This window comes from Pelodiscus sinensis, chromosome 1, assembly GCF_052426305.1.
Source record: "Pelodiscus sinensis isolate ZL-2025 chromosome 1, ASM5242630v1, whole genome shotgun sequence".
In the NCBI taxonomy this organism is placed as follows: domain Eukaryota; kingdom Metazoa; phylum Chordata; order Testudines; family Trionychidae; genus Pelodiscus; species Pelodiscus sinensis.
The window spans coordinates 259,310,022-259,328,091 of NC_143052.1; the positions used below are offsets into that span (position 1 = coordinate 259,310,022).

General features: G+C 44.5%; 1 protein-coding gene across 3 annotated transcripts in view; it reads right to left on the reverse strand.

The window, feature by feature from the left end:
• GPC5 (glypican 5) overlaps window positions 1-18,070 on the reverse strand; it is a 935,733-nt gene that overhangs the window by 888,995 nt on the left and 28,668 nt on the right. For all 3 annotated transcript variants that reach the window (XM_089775428.1, XM_075918825.2, XM_075918827.2), the window contains exon 2: window positions 11,114-11,275. In XM_089775428.1, coding sequence (XP_089631554.1) covers window positions 11,114-11,275 — 162 coding nt within the window. The remainder of the gene's footprint in view (window positions 1-11,113; window positions 11,276-18,070) is intronic.

The window sequence follows — 18,070 nt, forward strand, 5'->3', positions numbered from 1 at the left end:
ATACTGGGATCAAAGTATCTGTCACAGGCAGATTCAGTATAAAAACCATTGTTCCTTCTCTCCATATGGAATAATTCCCACAGCAGAGAATGACCTGTCAATTATCCAGACATCAATGAAGAAAAAGCTAAATGTCTACAGCAAGAGAAGCCGCTGCTTAGGATATAGAACTTTCCTGTTTTTTCAAAGGTATCCTCAGTGTAAAAGATTTCTCATTAAATGAAGCTGAACTCTGGCTGTAGTTAAAACATCACATATAATAAATACTAGTCAGATTCATGTGAAGCCACATTTAGCCTAGCCAAGCAGATAAATCTACTGAAAAAACTGGAACTTGTTCCCTTTTTCCTGTTACATTTAAACCATATAATGGTGCTCTTTAAAGTTATTTGCCTCACATACTTATACTTCAGTACTGGTATTCCTTGAGGATTGACTCACTTATTTTATGGTAAAGGCTTTTAACACACTAAGAAGAGATTTTGTATATTTTAAATTGTTCTTTAAATAAGCTGTGGTTTAAAGGGTAGGTTTCAAATGAAATTCCTCAGTGAGAGAATAACTATTACTAGTTTATATTTAACACTAAGTAGATTTATACAAATTCCATAGAAGTAAGTCTTAATGGTGTGTTACTCAAGAGGTACATAATTCATTGTGTAAGAAAAACTTCCATCATTTGCAACAAAGCATCTGTTATCAGTGCTAGACAGCAGCTCAAACGTCTTATTTCATATAGCAAAAGAGTGGATCCAGCAAAACTATATTCAAAGGGAAATTTTAAGAAGTTACAAAGTAAAATAAAATAGTTATAAATAAAATTTGGTCAAGTCTATTCTCTTCTATTAAAACACTGGAACACAGTGTTCTAGTTAAACACTGGAATCAATTGCCTAGGGAGGCTGCAGATATTTAAGAGCAGGTTAGACAGACATCTATCAGCGATGATCTAAACGGTGCTTAGTCCTGCCATGAGGGCAGGGGACTAGGCGGCAGGTCACCTCCAATTCTAGTATTTCATGATTCTACGTAGATTCCTACATTGCACTCATCAACATAATACCTTAGGGTATGTCTAGACTACATTCCTTTGTCGTCAGAGGCATGTAGATTAGGCTACCCGGCATAGGGAAATGAAACCGCGATTTAAATAATCGCGGCTTCATTTAAATTAAAATGGCTGTCGCGCTCTGACAACCAGCTGATGATCACCTGTTTGTTGGCAGTCTAGACGCGCCACGGTCGACAAGGAAGCCTTTGTTGACAGGCCCAGGTAAACCTGGTTTCACGAGGCATACCTGCGCCGGTCGACAAAGGCTTCCTTGTCGACCGCAGCGCATCTAGACTGCCCCGATCTGCCAACAAACAGCTGAGCATCAGCTGGTCGGCAGAGCATGGCAGCCATTTTAATTTAAATGAAGCCGCAATTATTTCAATCGCGGCTTCATTTTCCTATGCCGGGTAGCCTAATCTACATGCTTCTGACGACAGAGGCATGTAGTCTGACAAACCCTCAGAGACTTCCAGTAATGTATTAAGCAATGTGACTAAAATTAGTCATATGTCTATCCTGTCCTATTCTCTCTGGGGAGAACAATGAGTATGGTGGAATGTTTTATTTTGGGCATTACAAAAATGTTACACACGTGTACACACATTTCTGTGTGTCTGTATAAGAGAAAGGAATGCCCAAAAAAAAGGAAAATGGTGAGGTTTGGAATGGTTCTTAGTTCCTTTGAAAGTTGATTCAATAGACATGGGCTAGTTTCAGAGAAAGTACTTTTTCCTCCTTACTGTAGAACATTTTCTGTTGTGAAGTATAAGTGAAGTTATCAACTACAGTTTTTACTCTAGAGCTTTAGTTGATCTTTTCTATATCCTAGACCCAGGCCACTGAGCAATTTGAAGATAAGGACAGAGGCCTTCAACATATTATCTGAGAAGCGAGGATAGAGAGCAAAAGATAGGTTTGATATGTTTGTGGTAGCCTGTGTAACTACACAGATATGCAGTGCTCCGTACCAGTTAGAGTTTCTGAGACCCAAAGTGAAGAATGTTTCATGCACAGGTGTATTGCATTGGTGAAGAAGAATAACTGAGGCCAGCTACTTGTTTCCCAGGATGGAACAGAGTCTCCTAAACAATTGGAGATGGTAGAAATTGTTGCTCAGGTACCACCACATCATGGCCACAGCCATAATAATAAAATAATAGCACCTCTCCCCAATCAGCCCCTCTCCTCTCCACAGACTTGACCAGAACTCTATTGGAAAGTCTTCTATTTACTTCGCTTATTTCAGTATGCTTTGGAACTGGCTCCAAATGCTGGATGAAAACAGTGTGTCAAAAAGATTAACAAATCCAGGCTCCTTATTGTGCATGATAAAATTAAATATATTTTCCACCTATCCAAAGGAAATGACTACAGATGAATTAAGAGCTTTGGGCCTATAAGGTACTCTCAAAGGTGGCAAGATATTTCTTGTTTTATTTACTAAAGGTCATATTTCTGACCAGTGTGTATCTGAGAAGCAGAGTGTAAATGAGTAGAAGATGAATTGTCCCAGACTACCTAAAATATTCCTATGGCTCCTATTACCATAGTATCTAAGCACAAAAAACCTTCATAGCATTTATCTTCATAATATCCTGTTCATCTATGAGGTAGGGTACAGTGTTGTTTTGAAATATCTTATCTCAAAATAGTTATTGTGAAAAAGCTTATTTCGAAATAACACATCTAGACACAAAATGCATTTCGAAATAGCATTTTGCTATTTCGAAATAGCGCGTCCACACTGAGTAGACTCTGAATTGCATTTAAGACTGGCCGGAACCAGTTCTGGCAAGGTAGCAGGTCAGGACTTACTGTTTGGAGCTGCTGCCTGAGGCTATCTGAGGTCTGTGCTTAAAGGGACCTCCCTGGACAGCCAGTTCTCAGGTTTCCCTGCTTGCTTGTCTACCTCGATGAGAGACAGCGAAGCATTTTGTCTCTCCGTGTTCTGGTTGCCCTCACTCGGGACACCACCGCTCTCTATAACATGGAACCAGAGATGCCCCTGGGCACTCTATTTCTTCTCTTGGATGTGTTGCTGTGAGCCTGGCTGCACTTTCTGCAGGCTGCCATCCAGGAGGTCCATCAGGGGACTGTCAGTATCCACAAGGCCCTGTGGGAGAGCTTCCACCCTGAGGAGCACTAAGAGCCTCCCTGGTCTGCCCCAATGGGGGCTTGTGCCTCATTCCTCCTTCACGTCCTTCCACTTACCCCTTCCTAAACCCCCTTTTTTGATGTCAAATAAAATACTCGTATTTTCATGAACACAAACTCTCTTTATTTAACAAAACTGGAGGGCAGGAATGAAACTCTGATGAGACTGGGGAAAGGAGGCAGAAGAGGAGAGAAGAGAGGGTGGAAGAGGGGAGGGGGAAACCTGGGAGGAGGGAGCTGGAAAGGGGAAGCAAGGGGAAAAAGGGGGAGGGGAAGCTCAGGGCTCAGGGTTGGGGGTCTCACCGGACCAACTTGATTTTCATGCAGACCTGCTCTTGGGTTCGCATGTGGCCTTTGGTGGCCAGGCTGGCAGCTATCCTGCCATAGACATCAGTGTTCCTCTGTCTAGTGTGGAGATCATGGACATTGGGGGCATCCCCTCCTCCCCCAACCTGAATAAGGTCCATGATCTCCACCCTGGACCAGCAAGGCATCCGCCTTCTCTGGGCCCTGGCAGGCTCCTGGGGAGCAGTGTAAGGATGGCTGCCAGTGGCCCTCTGGCTCATGTTTTGGGACCACTGGGTCAGGAGCAGTGACTGCTGGCTCTGGGCAGGCAGGCTTGGAGCTGGCACAGGCACTGTGGCCAGAGTCTACCCCTTTAAGGGGATGAAGGGGAGGGAGTGGAGTGTTCTTGATTAAGGCTGGAGTGGCCACCAGGGCACCCTGGGAAGGCTGGAGACCCCTTTTTTCGAAATAAGTGTCTACACAGCACTTATTTCGAAATAGCTATTTCTAATTTGGCATTATTCATCGTAGAATGAGGTTTAACAAATTCAAAATAAGCGTGCCGCTATTTTGAATGTTTTTTGAAATAGCGGTTTGGCTGTGTAGATGCTAGGAAAGTTATTTGGAAATAAGGGCTGTTATTTCGAAATAACTTTGCTATGTAGACATTCCATAGAGAACTATTGTTATAGCCATTGACAGATGAAGAACTGAGGCTCAGATTGACTATGCAACATGCCTAAGGTCACACAGAAAGTCCACGACAAGGCAGGTACCGCAAAACAGAACAAAATGCAAGTCCCAGGCTAATTCCCTAGCCGTTAAGCTAGCCTTCAAATTTCATTATAAATCTATATTAGATGAATGCAAGATTAAATCAAGAGTACACATGATAAGCTTTGTAATCTAATGTCTCTCTTCTACTCGTCTACTTTACCTTGATAGTTGTTATTGATGTTCTTTCATTTAAATCTCTGTAGTGCTTTTGATTCTGCTCAATATTAATCTGGGTTGTGGTTAGTTGTTTAGCCAGATTATCAATATCAGACGATATAAGATGAAGTGAATATTTATTGAGGATTTTAAACAAGTATTAAATTCTGTATGCAAATTGCCCAAGATAGATGTGCAGTCAACTTGGCAATTTCCTGCTTTTCCTGTTATGTGTTAATTGATAATCTAAGACACTCAAAGTCACTTAAATTTGCATGATTATTTTGATAGCTAGAAATCTCAGTCAGTGGTATTACATGAGTGTGCCCAATCTTATCCTTGCAGATATATCACAGCTCTCTACCAAAAGCTAAAAACTAGTTGGTTATCATGGTTATTACAGGATGTTTGTACAGGTAACATTTTTAGAGTTCTGTAACATGTAGAATATTGATTTCCAAAAACTGGCAAAGCTGACACTTGTCATCTAGGGGAAGGGTGTCTCACAGCTTATTCAATCAACACTGAGGACAAATTTAACATCCACCAATCCAGCCCAGCCCTGTGTTTACAGTCTGGGTATTTGCCAACTTGAGCTCTGACAAAGACAAAGGTCTAAGATTGTATAAGAGAAGGAAGAGACAAGGTGGAATGAAAGTAATACCACTCATTGGATCAACTTCTATTGGTGAGACTAGAAACATTAGATATTATGTTTCAGATGACAGCCAGTTTTAGATTTCCTGACTTTTTCTTGAATAATCAGAATATAGAAAACTTTTTCTAATATCATAACTTTTGGAGTTTTGCTATTGGATTTGAGTACAGTTTTTCTCACCAAGAGCAGCATTACTTCTGCCTAGAACTTAGAAGGACGCCTTTGTCAAGTGCTGGCTGAGGCATAATCTGAAAAGCCATTGTGTCACTTTCTCATACTGACCTACTGAATCCAAACTTCATAGGCATATAATAAACCTTTCACTCACCCTGATATAATAACCAGGTCACATAAAATGTTCATAAAATTACTAGACAGCAGAATTTATAGCACTATATATATCAGAGCCATATCTATTGCAGACATTGACACTATACAAATTCTGCTATAAAAATATGCTTTCTCTGCTTATCACACAGGAATAGAACAGCTTTCCCTTTGTTATTATTTAGTTTGTGCTGTTGTTCAAATAAGAACATAAAGCATCACTGGAATAAAACAAACATTCAAGAGAAAGACCTGTACGATAAAATGTATAATTATGGCAGAAAAAGTGCATGGTGTGAGCAAGGCAATGAAGAGTTCAACTTACAAGAAAGGCACATTTCAAACAATACATGTTAATGATCTGGCTTGACCTCAGGTATATTACACATATATTGTTCTTCCCTTTTAAAAGTTCTTGGGGACTCTGGACTAAATTTGTCAGACAAGCAAACAAAACTAATGATATGTACAGGAAAGAACAATTTAGAATCTCACATAAATGTTGTGATGATAAATAATGACCTCCTCCTGGCTTTACTATCCCCAAATATCAGGAGAATAATGTGTAATTCCTAGGAGGGGCAGTGTTTGGGGGTGGGGCATGAAGGGTCATATGCCCCTCAAACACTGTAGGGATGAGGGGCAAGGGCCAACAACCAGCAGCTATGGACAGTTTGTCTAAACCATTCCAGGCCTACACTTTGGGGGGCCCCATGGACCCGAGGGGATTAGTGGGGGCCTGATGCCAGCAATTAGGGTTGTCCCCCACACACACTCACAGGCAGAAGATGTTCCCGGACTACAGAGCACAGGAACAGGGAGGACTGGCAGTGGGGTAGGAGTGGCGTTGGGGGGAGGACCAGCGACTCAGCCCAGAGCCTAGTGTGGTGGAGGGAAGAGGATGGGCAGCACGGAGAGGAGTTCTGGCCCCCGTGGAGCTCCCTGGCCCCAGCGGTGGGGAGCTCAAGGCCAGCAGCGGCCATGGAGCTCCAGCCATGGCCAGAGAGCTCCAACCTCGGCAACAGCCAGGGAGCTTTGGTCCCAGCCCTACCTGAAGATCTCCTGCCCCAACCCATTCCACTGCCCCCAGCTGTATCACCCAGGGCAGGGGCTTTGGGGAAAAGGTACAGAACTGCCCCACACCCACTCACAGGCTCCTGGCAGTAGGTGAGTGCAGAGAGCTCTGACTCCTTCTGTTATTTATAAAACACTTGAAACCAGAAGTAGAAATGGCAGCTCTTGATGAAAAGAGTTTTCTAATCTTTAAATCATTCTCTATGAAACCTTCAAAATTGAAAAAAATTGAATCACTGTCACCACAGTCTGATTTTTTTATAGGCTCCCTTCCCTCTTGTGAATATGCATTACCCTCTTGTGAATACGCATAATGCTAGTCTTTTATTATATGATGATATACATTTCTAAAGTAATTTAATACATTATGCAATGGGGTCTGTGAGGGATCTGTTCTTAGCCCTATGCTGTTTGTCATTTTTATCAATGACCTTGGGAAAATTACATAAAATGATCACTAATAAAATTGGCAGATTACGCAAAAATTGGCAAAGTGATAAATAAATGAAGCAGAGATGTCACTGATTCATAGTATTCTGGATTGCTTGGTAAACTAGGCACACGCAAACAATATGCATTTTAATAAAGCTAAATGTAAATTTACAAATCTAGAAACAAAGCATGTAGGGGCACACATACAGGATGGGAAACTGCATCCTGAGAAGCAGAGATGCTGAAAAAATATTTGAAGGTTAGGGTGGATAATCAGCTGAAAATGAGCTGCCAGTGTGATGCTGTAGCCAAAAGAGCTAATGTGATCCTGGGTGCATAAATAGGGATTGTGAGAAGGTGTAATAAGGTTATTTTACCTCTGTGTTTGGCACTGGTACAACTGCTGCTAGAACATCCTATTCTGGTGCCCACAATTCAAGAAACATATTTTAAACTAGAAATAGTGCAGAGAAGAGCCACAAGAATGAATAAAGAATTAGAAAACCTGCTTTCTAGTGACGGACTCAAGAAGCTCAATCTATCTTAACAAAAAGGAGGTTAAGGGTTGACTTGATTACAGTCTATAAATATCTACATGGGGAACAAAGATTAATAATAGGCTTTCCAATTATAGAAAGGTATAACTTATTCTAAAGGCTGGAAGTTGAAGCTAGAAAATCTCAGACCAGCCATAAGGCATACATTTATAATGTTAGAGTAATTAACCAATGGAACAATTTATAAAAAGTCACAGTAAATCATTATTTTCTATCACAATGTTTGGTTTTCTAAATGATTTATTCTAGGAACTATTTTAGGGACATTTTATGGTGTGTATTTTACAAAAGGTCAGCCCAGATGACCACAATGGCCACTTCTGATCTAGAAATCTATACTTTCTATCTATACTGTATATAGAAAAATCCTTTTCCTATGGGATGATAGAGTGACGACATGCGTCACTCTGTGTCCTGCAGCCTCTCCCTCCACCTGCAGCCCCTCCCTCCACCCTCAGCCTCTTGGCCCTTCCCCCCACGCTCCGGGGAGCCATAGGAGCCACGAGCCACGTGGCCTCCCTCCTCCCCCATGCTTGGAGGGGTAGGAGCCACAAGGCCTCTGGCCAGGCCAGACACAACCCGCTGGTGGCCAGGGGTAGAGAGCTGAGCCTGCTGTAGCGAGGCCTCAGCCCAGCCCAGCCCAGCCCAACCCACCGGCAGCTGGGGAGAAAAAACTAGGTCTGCCATTTCTCAGCCAAACCCCCTGGCGTCAAGGGGGAGAGAGCCGAGGCTGTTGAGACTCGGGAGGAAGGGGTTAGGGCCAGGGCTGGCCTGAGGGAAAGAGCTGGAGCTGCTGCGGGAGGTGTGGGGGGCAAGGGGGAAGAGCCAGGGCTGGCCTGGCTTTGGCCCCACCCCCCAACATCTGGGTCTGACCTGGCCTGGTGAGGCCTCGGCTTGGTCCCTCCTCTTCTCCCCCTCCCTCGCCCCCCCCCCCCCCCCCCCCGGCTCAGGGTTTCAAAAAAATATCGAACACACGTGATCTCAGACCAGGATTGGGGGGCGAGGGGGCTGGACAGGAGGAGGTCGGCGGGAAGCAGGGCTGGATGGGAGGGGGTTGAGGGGAGTGGGGCTGGCCAGAGGAGATCAGAGGGGGAGAGGGGAACCAGTCAGTGGGAAGCAGAGCTGGCTGGGAGGAAGTCAGAGGCAGTGGGGCTGGCTGGGAGAGGGTCGGGGGAGCAGGGCTGGCCAGGGATGAAGAGCGGGGGGGAACCGGCTGGCGGGGAGCGGGGCTGGCCCAGGCGCACACAGATCCCAGGGTGCTGCCCATCCCGCACACGGTCCTAGCAGGGTGCACGGGTGATTCCATTCCGTCCCGGCCCCGCCCCCTCCTCTCTACTGTGTAGTTTCGTACAACATGGCTGGTAGACAATATCCGCTCACACAGTGTGAGGATGTCTACCAGCCAGGCAGTACGCAACTGCGTACTGATACTCACAATCAGGGCTCGCCAAGCGGCGGAGAGCCCTGCTCGCCAGCCACATGGAAGCACACACTGAGCATGCGCAAACCGCACTGCGCGGCCCTGCTGGGCTAAAATCTACTCACCACAGGCGAGCAGACTGCCTGATTTGTTGAGCCCTGCTCACGATAATAAAACTTACTTAATTAGAAAATACCGGACATTTATATGTCTGGTATTTTCTCAATTTGTTTCCCGGACAGAAAGCTCAAATACCACACTGTCCAGTTCAAAACCAGACACCTGGCTACCCTTCCCCTCACAGTGGCCCAGGGGAGAGAGCCAGGGCTGCCAAGGATGAGGGGAAAGAGGGGAGAGTCGGGGTTGGCATGACCTGTGCCCTGCCTGGAAGTCAGGGGCAGGGGGGGAGAGACAGGGCTGGCCAGGCCTCACCCCCATCCCGCTGATAGCCAGGCAGAGAGCTGGGCCCACCATGGCTTCAGCATGGCTTTGGCCCAGCACAGCTTCAGTACAGCACCTCCTGGCAGCTAAGGACAGGAAGGGAAGAGCCAGGACTGTCCTAGGCCCTACCCAGTGGTCGGGGGGAAAGCTGGGTGTGACCTCATCCCGGACCCCCTTTCTAGCAGCTAAAAGGGGGCCCAATAGCTGGAGTCATCTGGGAGGGGCCAAGAGCTGGGGCCACAGGGGGGTCCCCCAAGAACAAGGCCTGTCTCAGCCTGTTGTGGGGGAGCAGGGAGACCTGGGGCCAGAGTGGCCTTAGACCCTCCCCAGTAGCCGGGGTTGGGGAAAGCCAAGCCTGCCCCAGGGCCTTCCCAGCAGCAGGGGGGGGGGGGGGGAAGAGCTGGGGCCGGAATGGCCTCTGACCCTCCCTGGTGGCCAGAGAGCCGGGGGGGGGGGTCTTGGCACCGGCCAAGAGGGGGGTTGGCATGTATAGCGAGCAGGGGGCACAGTCCCCTAGTTTTCTATAAAAAGGCAATTCAATATATAATTAATTGTGTGTTTTGAAGCCTCAATATTACAAGTTTCTTACAAGTCAAATAATTCAATTTTAAGAGCTTTCTTCCTATACACAAAGAGAAACAGATATTTTTAGTTTGAATAACTTATTTCTGATTAAGATAAAAATAAGAAAAACCTAAATAAATTTCCTATCAAAAAGCACCCAATGCATCTCCCCTCTCCAGTGACAGTCATCAGTAAAAGGAGCACAAAATGACTGCCGATTTCTTTAGAGAGCATAGTCATTGAACGAACAAAGGCATGGCAACTACCACTCCAAAACAGGTAAGGAAAGACAGGAGGCCTAACACCTGAAGGATGTACTCAGAGACAAGAAAAAGGAGAAAGATTAAACTAGTCCCATAACTGTGGCACTGGGAATTAGGTGTTGGGGTTTATAGTTCAGGGCATGAATACGATATAGGCAGATGGGCATAATCTTGTACCAAGTCTCAGCTTATGTAGAATTACATTTGAACAGAATAATAATGTCATCAGTTCACTTCATTTGCTGTTTGAGACAGCCAACAGTAGGGCAGCTTTCCATGGTTAGGGAGTTAACACACTTATAACAATACTTCCCTATCTCAGTGTAATGTTGAAAGATAAATTTATGAATCCTTACAAGGCACTTTGATGATCAGGACCACAAAAGTAACTTGATAGATAATTGGCAAGTTGTCTTCAGCACGACAGAACTTTTGACCTAAGCTTGCCCGCTCTCTCCATTCATTTTTTTCCAGTTTATTACATATACTCAGGTATCCCATGTTCTTCTTATTTCCTATGCTCTCAGCTGCCCTCTGCATCAGCCTATGCAAAAGAACCCCTCACCATTGTGGAAGGGCTGTAATTATAGAACCTACTGAAAGGCTACTCCACAAACCCTGCCAAGAGCTAAGTGATCTGAAGAATGACTTTGCATTGTGCATCTATATCAAAGTGAAACATTTTTAATCGTGACATTTTTTAGATACTCAAAGGTGTTAAGTCCAAAAAACACCTAAGTCCACTTCATTATTTTTCTCAAAGGCCATTAGTTACCAACCACACATCCAAGTTTACAGTTCTCTGCACAATTAATATTCTTTTTGATAAAGTACAATAAGCATTAAGAGGAATTAAAATAGATAACCTATCACAGATTAGTTTAATCATATGATAAAGTGGAGAAAATGTGTTTTTGAACAAACTTTGAAATGTACAACAGGAAGACTTACCTTGGAAAGCAGCTGCATTATGAGATATTAAAAACTTTAAAGTGGAGCTTGATGTCTGAAGCACTTGTTGTATATCCTCCTTTACTACCATCTGGTATCTTTCTTCCATCTTTTTGGTACAGCATGTTAGGTTTTTAGATGTACAAACCTGAAGATCAGCCCCTAGAGAAAGAAACACACTTTCATTTTCCAAATGTACCATTATTTGTACAGTGCACTGTGCCATAGATGGTGTTCAGCTTCCCTGAAAACAAGGGGGAACATAAATCGGGGTAGCCAGACTATGGCTCAACATGCGGCTCTTTTACAGCTAAAGTGCAGCTCATGGTTCCCCTTCCCCCTCCCAATCCCTTCTTATTCTCCACCTATCAGCCTCGGTGGTGGGGAGCGTGGGACCTCTGCCTTGTAGCAGTGTTGTGGAGTTGAGGCCTCTACCCAGCAGGAGAGAAGGGTCTTGGACCTTCAGTCCCATGGGGCATGCTTGCTAGGCCTCATGACTTCATCAAGAAGAGGGCTGAAAGCCCCAAGCCCTCTCAGGTGCCTCCCCTGGGGTACACCAGCTATTGAATTTCTGAAAATTGACATATGTGGGTGAGAAGGTCAGTACGGCTGCATCTACACAGCACAGTTACTTCAAAATAACGGACATTATTTCAAAAGAACAATGTACGCATCTACACAGCAATTCCGTTATTTTGAAATAAATTTGAAATAACGGACGGCTTATTCCGACTTCTGTAAACCTCATTCCACGAGGAATAATGCCTATTCCGAAACAGATATTTTGAAATAGCAATAGGCTGTGTCTAGACTGGCAAGTTTTTCCGCAAAATCATCTGCTTTTGTGGAAAAACTTGCCAGCTGTCTACACTGGCTGCTTGAATTTCCAGAAAAGCACTGACAATCTCATGTAAGATCATCAGTGCTTTTCCAGAAATACTATGCTGCTCCCGTTCGGGCAAAAGTCTTTTTCCGAAAGACTTTTGCGCAAAAGGGCCAGTGTAGACAGCACAGTACCGTTTTCCGCAAAAAAGTCCTGATTGTGAAAATGGCGATCGGGGCTTTTTTGCAGAAAACCGCATCTAGATTGGCCACGGACGCTTTTCCGCAAAAAGTGCTTTTGCGGAAAAGCATCCTGCCAATCTAGACGTGCTTTTCCAAAAATGCTTTTAACTGAAAAGTTTTCCGTTAAAAGCATTTTCGGAAAATCATTCCAGTGTAGACGTAGCCGTAGTGTGGATGCTCCACTGCTGCTATTTCAAAATAGCTCCTCCCCAGGGCCATTCAAAGTAATTACTCCCTAGTGCTTTCTGGAGCTCTATATCAAGCTGGCATGTCCACATTAGGGGAGCCTGCCTCGGACTAATTTTGAGGCTTCCTTGTACACAGGGTTACCAGATGGTTTCAACAAAAATACCAAACACACTTGACATTACATCACAATCTACATTACGTCTTATTTAGAAAATACCGGGCATTTATATTTTTTCATTTATATTTTCTCAATTTGTTTCCCAAACAGAAAGCTCAAATAGTGGACAGTCCAGTTCAAAACTGGACACCTGGCAACCCTTCCCTGTAGTGTAGATGTGCTATTTCAAAATAAGTTATTTCAGAGTATTTCTTCTAGAATAGCTTATTCTGAAATACGTGTACAGTGTAGACGAACCCTTAGTCTGGCCACTCTTGACATAGGTGAAAGCATTACCCAAAGCTCTCAGAGATGTCTGATCCTGTTGCAGAAAAAGCAGATGCATGTGAAATTTGTATTTATTTGAATACAGGCAGTCCCCGAGTTACGCGGATACGACTTATGTCGGATCCGCAGTTACGAACGGGGCTTTTCTCGCCCCGGAGGACGGGAGCGGCGGGAGGCCCAGATGCACCGCGGTCCGCCGCCCCCGTCCTCCAGGGTGAGAAAAGCTGCTCCCCGTCTCCCTGGTCTGCAGGGAGATGGCGAGCAAAGACTTGGAGCACGCCCGCATCTTCAGGGAGATGGGGAGCAAAACCTTGGAGCACGCCCGCAGCGGGACAGCCTGGGCGCGCTTGAGCTGTCCTCCTGCGGGCGTGCTCCGCGGCTTTGCTCCCCGTCTCCCGACCAGCAGACCAGGGAGATAAGGAGTAAAGCCTCGGAGCACGCCCGCAGCGGGACAGCTCAAGCGTGCCCAGGCTGTCCTTCTGCGGGCGTGCTCCGCGGCTTTGCTCCCCGTCTCCCAGGTCAGCAGACCAGGGAGACGGAGCAAAGCTGTGGAGGACTTGGGCAGTCCCGCCACCCCCGTCTCCCTGGTTTGCTGGGGAAGGGGGGTGCAGCTAGTGCCCCCCCCAGCAGACCAGGCTTTTCTTGCCTACCCCTGGGGTAGAGCAGCTGGGGGCTGCCGGGTTGGTCCCACAGCGCCGCTCCGGACCAACCCGGCAGCACCCCAGCTGCTCTGCCCCAGGCGTCCTGATTCAGCCACTGCTAGTCACTTTCAGCAGCAGCTGAATCAGAACGCCTGGGGCAGAGCAGCTGGGGTGCTACTGGGTTGCTCCAGTAGCGCCGAGGAGCCGCGCTACTGGAGCAACCCAGCAGCACCCCAGCTGCTCTGCCCCAGGTGTCCCCAAGTCAGCCTGCTGCAACTGACCAGCGGCTGACTACAGGAAGCCCGAGGCAGAGTTGCTCTGCCCCAGGCTTCCTGGAATCAGCCGCTGATCAGTTTCAGCAGCAGCTGACTTGGGGACGCCTGGGTTTCTTAAGTTGAATCTGTATGTAAGTCAGAACTGGCATCCAGATTCAGCCGTGGTTGATCAGTTTCAGCAGCGGCTGACGTCAGTTCCGACTTACATACAGATTCAACTTAAGAACAAACCTACAGTCCCTATCTTGTATGTAACCCGGGGACTGCCTGTACCTTGTATGTTTTCCCCTTTCCAATGAAATACACAGAAATGGAAAATGGAAAATCTAAGAAAGAAGCAATTAGTATTTCAATAATAAAATTGCAGTGTGTCCAAATGTTCATTTCTAAAAATGAATAAATCAACATTTCTCAAAAAAAGTTGTAACTTTAAACCATAAGAATTAAGAATGTCTAAGAATTATGTTCTGTTCTCAAATACAGAACTTTTACTGATTTGTATAAAGAGATATCTTAGGAATTTATGTAAGAAATCCTCTTAAATCTTCTCTCTGGTTGAAAATCTAATTCTGTTGCTAAGTTTACATGCTGAAGCCTCTTCATGACAGATGGAAGAGAACAATAGGATGAGGACTGCAAGATTGTAAATGGGGAAATTGCCCAGGATAAAATGGACAAAACCTGATGTCATTAACTCTTGACTTCTAACCATGCTGTTACCCATTCTCATTCACCCACAAGAGCTTTATTTTATTTTAATATATATATACTTCAGCTACTTTTTAAATCCTATTTCTAATCCTCTCTGTTAAATAATACCAAGATACCGTAAATAATATATTGGAGGAAGCGAAAAATACAATTTATGCAATGAAAATTTCATGAGAGGTCTCAAATTTAGTGTTTAAAATAGCATTTTCATAAAATGCTATTTAACAACAATTTCAGCAATTGAGGATTATATCCAAGTGTTCTGGAAAGGTTGGCAATGTATGAAATCAAGAATATTTCTGCTGAAGTCCATGAAGTCATTCTGGATTTGCATAGTAAAACAGAAGATTTTTACACAGGGGCTTTAAACAATGTTTAGTGTGTGTGTGTGTGTGTATATATATATAAACTCTATGCCAGAACATTAATGAAAACAGCCAAATGCAGCTTAGCTGGTTCCCATTTCTCCAAATTAATGTCACATTAGATAGAGTAAACAATATAAGGGTCTTAACTGGTACAGTCTCCTCAAGAAAGTGCCAACTACCACTGATGCTGACCAGTGCATACATAAAATAAACTGGTATCAATGTCTAGAGCTCCAGCCATGCATGAACAGTGCTATCCTTTGATTCATGGGGTACTCCGAGATACAAGGGTAAAGAGGGGAAGGAAGCTATTATAACTAGAAAAAAAACGGCTTCAGAGACTAATCAGGTACACTTGGATCTCATTACCAGTTATTTCCTAACAAGAAAATCCACCTTCCTAGTTGCCCTGTGACTTTAGAACTTATACATGGTTTCCTCATGCCCTACATACAAAACTTCCGTCACTCCAAACATGAAACAACTTGCAACTTTCCCCCCTTTTTTATCCAAACCGGACACAACTATATAGCCTTTAAGTCATTGGTCATTTCAAGGCCCAATGTAACATGCTTTCTCAATCCTTTTGCAAGGAAGGGAAGAATCAGCTGTCTCTGCAGAATTATCCCTGAACCCTGTGAAACCTTTCATAATCTGTCCAATCATAGAATCATAGAATAATAGGACTGGAAGGGACCTCGAGAGGTCATCGAGTCCAGCCCCCCGCTCTCAAGGCAGGATCAAGCTCCGTCTACACCATCCCTGACAGATGTCTATCTAACCTGTTCTTAAATATCTCCAGAGAGGGAGATTCCACCACCTCCCTTGGCAATTTATTCCAATATTTGACCACCCTGACAGTTAGGAATTTTTTCCTAATGTCCAATCTAAACCTCCCCTGCTGCACTTTAAGCCCATTACTCCTTGTCCTGTCCTCAGAAACCAAGAGGAACAAATTTTCTCCTTCCTCCTTGTGACACCCTTTTAGATATTTGAAAACCGCTATCATGTCCCCCCTTAATCTTCTTTTTTCCAAACTAAACAAGCCCAGTTCATGAAGCCTGGCTTCATAAGTCATGTTCTCTAAACCTTTAATCATTCTTGTCGCTCTTCTCTGTACCCTTTCCAATTTCTCCACATCTTTCTTGAAATGTGGTGCCCAGAACTGGGCACAGTACTCCAGCTGAGGCCTAACTAGTGCAGAGTAGAGCGGCAGAATGACTTCACGAGTTTTGCTTACAACATACCTGTTGATACAACCTAGAATCATATTTGCTTTTTTTGCAACAGCATCACACTGTTGACTCATATTCAACTTGTGGTCCACTATGACCCCTACATCCCTTTCCGCCATGCTCCTTCCTAGACAGTCGCTTCCCATCTTGTATGTATGGAACTGATTGTTCCTTCCTAAGTGGAGCACTTTGCATTTCTCTTTATTAAACCTCATCCTGTTTACCTCTGACCATTTCTCTAACTTGCTAAGGTCATTTTGAATTATGTCCCTATCCTCCAAAGAAGTTGCAACCCCACCCAGTTTGGTATCATCTGCAAACTTAATAAGCGTACTCTCTATCCCAATATCTACATCATTGATGAAGATATTGAACAGTACGGGTCCCAAAACAGACCCTTGAGGAACTCCACTTGTTATCCCTTTCCAGCAGGATTTAGAACCGTTAACAACAACTCTCTGACTACGGTTATCCAGCCAATTATGCACCCACCTTATCGTGGCCCTATCTAAGTTATATTTGCCTAGTTTATCAATAAGAATATCATGCGAGACCGTATCAAATGCCTTACTAAAGTCTAGGTATATGACATCCACCGCTTCTCCCTTATCCACAAGGCTCGTTATCTTAAAGCTACTCCTAAAGCTTAGGTCACCTTTCTTGTGACCCCTCCAATGCCTTCTTCTTAGGCCCTTCCACCCATCCTTTAGCAGAATTGCTAAGTTGGCTGTAGTAAGGAGATTCCAGTGTTAAGCTACGTTGTTTGAGGAATCATTATTATAGCTGCACACAGGAACACCAATTAAAGATCAGGACCCAACAGTGCTAGGAAATATGCAGAACAAATTTTTAAAAAAACATGTGCCCAGAGATCTCAAACTACACAAGGGACAAAATGCAACAGCTGGATGAAAAAGACAAATGGGACAGAGGTAGATTGGAAAGATGAGGTAATAAAACAACTGTTTAGCAAAAGTCACAGCTTGCCACTTGCTTATACAATGCAAGATGGTAATGATTTGTTGATTCTCATGATGACAAATATGTATTGTGGAGAATTATCCTTGCTTTTTATTGTGTTTATGCAAATTGTGAGAGGAAAATTTTGGATGGATCACAGAGCAGTTGGCTGGAGCAGCCCCCAGCCCACATAGTGTTTAACTGGTTAACTTTTTAAACAACAGTTTGCATCCCTAATGTAAAGAAAAACATTTACTGAGCCATCCCAATAAAATGTATTCTACACTAAATCTCTTCTGAAGACAGAAGCAGAATGCATCTCACTATTCCAGAGGATTTAAGCATCCTAAATGCACACAGAACTTACAACTTTGAAATATTCCTGGCTGTGTCTAGACTGCATCCCTTTTCCGTAAAAGGGATGCAAATTAGACACATCGCAATTGCAAATGAAGCGGGGATTTAAATCCCCCCGCTTCATTTGCATAAACATGGCTGCCACTTTTTTCCAGCTCGGGGCTTTGCCGGAAAAAAGCGCCAGTCTAGACGGGGATCTTTCGGAAAATAAAGCCTTTTCTGAAAGATCCCTTATTACTTTTTTAAAGAGGAAGGGGACAGTAGCTCTGCGGGAGCCTATAAGCATGTGGAGCCAGCTTGAAAGCAGGCTTACCACATGTAGCAGATCCTACCTGCCCCCCCACCCTCCACAATGCTGCTCTCTATCAGAGGCAGCCACGCAGAGGTAGCGGAGAAGGCGGCTCTATGGGACTCAGTGCTCATGGGGAGCTGGCTTAAAAGCAGGCTTCTCACAGGCACCGTCTCCCACCTCCCCCCCACCTTGCTGCTTCTGATACAGAGGCAGTATGGGTGGGAGAGTTGAGTAGTTGACAGGATTAAGCAACTAGCCCAGGCTAAGGTTGCCAGGTGTCTGGTTTTGAAACTGGACAGTCCAGTATTTGAGTTTTCTGTTCGGGAAACAAATTGAGAAAATATAAATGAGAAAATATAAATGTCTGGTATTTTCTAAATAAGATGTAATATAGATTGTGATGTAATGTCAAGTGTGTC